Source organism: Penaeus japonicus, unplaced genomic scaffold (assembly GCF_977035675.1).
Source record: "Penaeus japonicus unplaced genomic scaffold, GWHDUDI00000001_assembly GWHDUDI00000027, whole genome shotgun sequence".
In the NCBI taxonomy this organism is placed as follows: Eukaryota; Metazoa; Arthropoda; class Malacostraca; order Decapoda; family Penaeidae; genus Penaeus; species Penaeus japonicus.
Window position 1 is genome coordinate 11,556,446 of NW_028234429.1, and position 7,500 is coordinate 11,563,945.

A 7,500-nucleotide genomic window follows, 5' to 3' on the forward strand; every position below is an offset into this window, starting at 1 on the left:
GAATATATATCATATAGAATATATATATAAAGAATATATGAGAATATATATATAAAGAATATATATATAAGAATATATGAGAATATATATACTAAGAATATATGTAGAATTTATATTATATATAAGAAATATATATATATAGAAAAGTATATATATATAAGAACATATATACATATAAGAATATATATATATAAGAAATCTATATAGTTCTATTAAGAATATATTATATTATATACTTAGATATATATATATATTCTTATATATATATATTCTTATATATATATATCTTAAATATATATATGTATATATAATATATTCTTATATTATGTATATATATAAGAATTCTTATATATTCCTGTATATATATATAATTCTATATAATGTATATATATATATATCCTTATATATATGTACATATATATACTTATATATAAAATTCTTATATATATTATATATATTCTTTTATTATATATATTCTTATATATATATATTTTTATATATATATATATTCTTATATATACTATATATTATATATATATATACTATATTCTTATATCATAATAATCTACATCTTATTATATATACATATTCTTATATATATATATCTATATATATATATAAATTATTATATATATATAAGAATATATTCCTATATATAATATATATATATAAGCAAATATATATATATTCTTATATATTATATATATATCTTATTAATATATATATATTCTATATATATATATATTCCTTATATATATATTTATTTATATATTATTATTCTTATATAAATATATTATATATAAGATATAACTATATATAGAATATATATATATATAAGAATATATATAGTAATATACGAATAATATAATATATAAGAATAGTTATATATAAGAAGTATATATATATATAAGAATATATATATATATATAAGAATATATATATATATATAAGAAATAATATATATAAGAAATATATATATAATAAGAATATATCTATAATAAGAATAAGTAAAGAATATATATATATATTAAGATATATATATATATAAGAATATATATAATAAGAATATATATATATAGTTACAGAATATAGTATAAGAGTATATATATATATATAAGAAATATATATAAATATTAAGAATAATATATAATAGAAGAATATATATATAAGAATATATATATATATGATATATTTATATAAAATATGTATATATATAAAATATAATATGTATATATATAACAATATATACATATATAAGAATAGTTATATGTATATATAAATATGTATATGTATAATGAAATACCATATAATATAATATGTATATGTATAACAAACATATATAAGAATATATATATATGTATATATTAATATGTATATGTGTTATATGTTTATCTAATAATATAAATATGTATATTGCATATATATATATTATATGTTTATATATATATTTATATATACCACGTAAATATATAAATATAAAATAATGTATATGTATTACATTGGAAATATAAATAAATATGTATATATATAAATATAAATATATATATATAATATATATAATGTATATATATAAATATATGTATATTTAAATGTATATATATATAATATATAATATTATAATATATATAATATATATATATATATATTAATATATATTATATATATATATAATTAAATATAATGTATATGTATATATATATGTTAAATATAATATTAAATGTATATTTATGTCTATATATAAATATAAATGTGTATATTTATATGTATATATAAATATAAATATGTATATTTATATGTATATATAAATATAAATATGTATATGTATATATAAATATGTATATGTATATATAAATATGTATATGTATATATAAATATGTAAATGCATATATAAATATGTATATGTATATATAAATATAAATATGTATATGAATATATAAATATGTATATGAATATATATATATGTATATGTATATATAAATATGTAAATATATATTTAAATTTGTGTTCAGTTCAGTTCAGTTCAGACAGATTTGCGAAGACGTCGCTTCGCCCGGGCCATATGCACGAGGCGGCCCGGCCTCTGTCAGCTATAAGTGCTGACTCATCTGATCATCATCGCTGATTTCAATTCAGCTCAGTTCAGAGAGATTTGCGAAGACGTCGCTTCGCCCGGGCTGTGTGGACGGGGCAGCCCGGTCTCTATCAGCTATAAGTGCTGACTCATCTGATCATCATAACTGAATGCTTACCGTGGCGGTCGGATTGCCTGTAGGCGCTCCAGTTGCCAGGGGGCAAGCGACAGGCATAGCCGTCTAACCAGCCCGGCGGCTGTCGTCTCTGGGCCCTGCCTGAGGAAGCGAGTGTGCTCGCATTCCATCAGGTAGTGCTCTAATTTGGCGTCCGGCGCGCCACAATGCTCACAGCGTCGCTCATCTTGCCCAATGGTGGGTATGATTTGCCACGTACAAGGGTAGCCTATTCTCAGTCTGTGCAGACTGACTTCAGCACACCTTGATATTCTAGGAGAGAGTATCAGCGACTCATGGCCTGTGGCGTCTGAGTACCAGCTGGCCGAGAGGGAGGTTCTCGCTTCCTCTCTATGTCGTTGCAGGGCACCGACCTGCCCTGCAACCATCGTTTTACGCCTAAGCAGTTCCCGGCTAGGATGCACCACAAGATCACTCAAGGGTTTCTTCCTGCCTTCCTCCACTAACCTGTCAGGTAAGTCGTTCCCTTCAATACCAACATGGCTTGGGATCCAGTTGATGATGTGTCTACCCTGGTCCAGGATTCTCTGAGCAATGGTGAGAATCGTGGTTACAAGATAAACGTTATCATGGGGCGTGCTTTGTTGCAGGCTGTCAATGGCGGCCCTAGAATCTGTGTATGACAACATGCCCGTCAGTCTGGGCTGCATGGGCTAGAGCTCCCATAATAGCAACTGCCTCTGCCTGGAGTGAGGAGGCATTGTCAGATACCCACATAGCTTTCTCCATGCCCCTGGCTGCAAAACTGGCGCCTGCAGCGCGGATGATGGGGTCTACAGAACCATCCGTAAAGTAGGTTTTACTATTCGGCGGCGTGATTGCTGCGATATTCGTCTCCACCTCAGCCCTCAATAGAGGCGGTGAGTACTGTGTCTTTCTCCTGGACAGGCTCATGACAGAAAACCATCAAGGATCGTACCCACGGCGGGGCTGTGATATAGTCAGGGTGGGGGAGGTCCATGCCCTTAACCAGTAGTGTCTCTTTGAGCTTAAAGCGTTTCAGCACCCTGGCTGTGTGAAACAGCTAAGTGTTGTTAGCAAAGAATTCATGGTTTTGTGCAAGCCGACGCTGCACTTTCTGTCTTAGCTGCGAGTCCAGCTGGGACTGTAGGACATTGGCAAAGAACTGGGCCGCCATCTGATCGATCCGGGTGTCCAGGGGGAAAAGTTTGGCCTCCAAGAGGAGGTTGGTAACCTTAGCCCACCCAAGGGCACCCAGAATAAACCTGGCGGCTTCGTTTTGTATGACGTCAAACCTTTTCCTAAGTCCAGGTTTGACTGTAATCAGGGCAACATAGGCGTAGTCCACAATGGGACGGACAGCGTGCATATAGAAGGATCTTAGTACACGATGCCCTGACCCTAAGCGCCACCCCGACAGAGCTCTCATGACAGAGAGTCTTGCCTTAGTGCAGTGTAAGAGATATTTGATCTCAGAGCGGAAGGTGAGGTTCTTATCAACCCATACCCCCAAGTATTGGTAGATGTGTACCCACTCTAGCTCTAGACCTTGGACTCGCAGTCTTTGATTGCGGACATCACTCCAGCCACTTTTCCTGCTTTACCCTCTTAGCAGTTTCCTGAGTATCCCTGAGAGCCTCTCTCAGAAGAGCGTGGTTCTCGGGGGGTTCTCTGTCTGCGGAAGTGTCTTCTGCACATATTGGTTCTGTGATTGACCTCTTTAATCTCATCATTGTAGTACCAGGCGTCCTGGACCATGGACGAGTTTTGGGGATGGTCTCTGAGGCTTCCTCGTCTATAGCATTTACTAGTCTGGCCTCAAGTATATCCACATTATCGTTAAGTGAGAAGTCACTGGTTCTGAGGCACCTGGCCAGGGCCTCCTGGAAGGCTTTCCAGTTGGCCCTGTCCACCTTCCATCGAGGATTGTGCTTGGGCACGGGTGCCGGGCCAGCGTCCAAGATGGTGGTGACTATCCCATAATGATCACTCATGGCAGTGTTGTCCACAGACCAACTAATTCTCTTGACCAGAGCCACAGTGACAAAGGTGAGGTCAAGGACTCCCCCACCTTGCGTAGGCTCTTGGCTGTTGAGAAGAGCAATCTCAAGGCATGAATCTAGCACCTTGGCTATGTGGCAGCCTGCTACATCACATCTCTGAGTGGGAGCCAGGATGGGATGGTGGGCATTGAAATCTCCCCCTATGAGAATTGGCTCGTGTGCCGCAGCAGCACAGACTTCACTGATATCTAAGCTCCTACAGTTTGGCCTGCTGTATACATTGTACAGCTTGAGGGGACCCCCGGCCAAATGGATCTCAACGCCTTCACACTGCACAGGATCGGCAATCAGGAAACAGGGGATAGTCTACTTCACAAGGGTAATCAAACCTCTGGTGCCTTGTGTACTCGGCAGCACAAAGGGATGATATCCCGAGAAGTGGACAGATTCCCTTGATAGAGTCTCCTGGAGCATGACAACATCAATGTTCCGAGATTACACGATTGTGTGGAGAAGAGCGTTCCTTAACCCACACAGGACGGGTGGTACAGCATGTGTACCGCGCATTAAAAAACCCAGTTGCCGGGCGGCACAGTATTGTGCCGGCCATTCAATTGATTTAGGCCTAATAATTCGAACGCCCCGGCATTTGGACATTCAAGGCTAGAATTCCCCCGTCGGGAATGGGTTAAGGTAAAGTTGTTGATGTTCCACTGCAGTATGCTTAGGTTATTAGCCATAGTGCTAGTCTGACTCCAATATGTCAGCGACGTCGAGGTGTTCGATCTCAGTGTCCGACGCCCCAGTGTGGGTAACGTCAGACATTTCGGAGTCTGACAACTCCTTGGTGAGTTCCTCACTTGACTCGTCGCTGTCGTCAGGACAGGTCGAGCTATTAGTAGGGCTGGGTCTCCTGGGAGGTGGAGAACCCCTGGTCACCTTGACCTTCACTTTGGATGGTCGTGGCTCCCACACCCTTTGGGGTTTGGGCGCAGGCTCTGCCAGTGTGGTCTTGGAAGAAGGTTTGTCGGGGAGACAAGTTACGCCCTGGGGGTTTGTGGGGAGAGGAGTCTCGCCCTGAGTTGGAGTGGGAGTTGAGGCCTTGGGCCTTATGTCCCTTTCCTTCAGGGCAGCAACAGTCTGATTCACTGCCATCATGGTGACCTTGACTGCCTTCTCTGTCTCCTCACTGGTCCTCCCCAATGATGTCGTAACTGCTGTGACGACTGTCGTCACCAGGAGCGTCAAGTCCTGCTCTGTAAACAGAGTTGGTCTCTCCAATTTTGGGGTAGCCTTTGAGGTGTTCCCAGACCCCTTCCGGGTCTGTTTCCGTCTTGGAACGTCCACCAGAGCCGACAACTCCTTTGTGGTGGAGGTGTTTGGTGGTAGTTTCACTTTGGGCGGTGCTTCCTTCCTCTTAGGAGGGGGGGGAGCCCTTACCCCTTTGTTCTGCCCCCAGACATAAGTGCCTGGAGGGGCGGGAGCAAAGTCTGGTCGTTTTGCAACGACCTCTTGCCGCTGAAGAGCCTTTTCCTTCCTGACGGAACATCCAAGGCTACAGGCGTGGTACTTTTTATGGCAGTTGGGACACTTGGCAATGGTGTCCCGCTTGCCATCTTTGTGTGCTTTGAGGCACAACTCTGTGCTGTGTGCCTGACTACAGACACCACACTTAGGCTTTGCAGAGCAAATGGCCTGGTGGTGTCCGTACTTCTGGCACGTGAAGCATCGGAGCGGGTCTGGGACGTATGTCCTGAGGCTGTAGGAGCCCCAATTGCCAAGGTCCAAGGACTCAACTGGGGCTCCCTTCAAAGTGACCAGGACTTGCTTGGTTGGGTGCTTCCCTTTCGAGAGTCGGGAAGCTTCCAACACCTTGGGATGATCGGTAATGACCTCAAGGTCATACATTAAAGGGAAGCCTAGAAGCACCATCTTCGACTTCCTCTCTTCGGGAGTCAGGGCCGACCGCCTCACCTATAAATTTGTGTATGTATATATAAATATGTATAAATATATATATATCAAAATGTATATGTATATATCAATATGTATATGTATATATCAATATGTATATGTATATGTATATATATCTCTATCCATATATACATATGTACATATATCAATATGTATATATATCTATGTATGTGTATTTAAATATATATATGTATATATAAATATATATATATGTATATATGTATATATATATTTGTATATAGTAATTTGGTAAACTTTAGTATACATATTACTATATGTTGGTAATCATATATAGTATATCCATATTCTATATATATATGTATGTGTATATATATGTGTATATTTAATATATCATACATATATATTGTAATTTATGTATAATGTGGATATATATAATATATATATATAATATAATATATATATGTTATATATATTGATATTACATACATATGTATATAATATATATATATATATATATATAATATATAATAACTGTATATACATATATTTTAGAAACTGTGTATATATATATATATATATGTATGTATAAATATGTATTTTTATATATATATATATATACACATTTATTGTATATAACTTATTTATGTATGTGGTATATATGTATATGTATAAAAGTGTATTAATAGTATATATATTTATACATTTATGTAATTATATATATTATATATATAATACATATTTTTATATATATAGATACTATATCTAATATAACTAATAATAATATTAAATATATACTATATAGGGAAGGTTTATATGTATATATGTATATGAAAAATATGAATGTAAATTATATGTAAATATATATATGTATATGTATATGTAAAAATATATTATATATTAAATATATATATAATATATACATACTATATATGTAAATAGATAACCTATACATGTATATATACTATAATATTATATATATACTATATATGTAAAATAATATACATATATTATAAATACAAACTATATATTATATATACATACTAACTATGTATATATATACTATATATGTATATACATACTATATATGTATATATATATACTATATATGTATATATATACTATAAATGTATATATATATGATATATATGTATATATATCATATATATATACAATATAAATGTATATATACAATATATATGTATATATATGAATATATATGTATATATATAATATATATGTATATATATAATATATATGTATACATATAATATATACACATATACATATATATATATATAATATATTTGTGTATATATATCATAAATGTATATATA

The 7,500-nt window shown here is 34.3% G+C and overlaps 1 protein-coding gene across 8 annotated transcripts in view; it reads right to left on the reverse strand.

Moving 5' to 3' along the window:
• LOC122246668 (palmitoyl-protein thioesterase ABHD10, mitochondrial) overlaps positions 1 to 7,500 on the reverse strand; it is a 25,987-nt gene that overhangs the window by 7,058 nt on the left and 11,429 nt on the right. For 4 of the 8 annotated variants that reach the window (XM_086552593.1, XM_086552592.1, XM_086552591.1 and 1 more), the window contains one exon: positions 2,715 to 6,205. The exons of 3 other annotated variants lie outside the window; for them this stretch is intronic. In XM_086552593.1, the coding sequence (XP_086408719.1) occupies positions 4,976 to 6,205 (1,230 nt within the window). In that variant the 3' untranslated portion in view covers positions 2,715 to 4,975. One more of the 8 variants, XM_086552596.1, reaches the window with a different exon arrangement.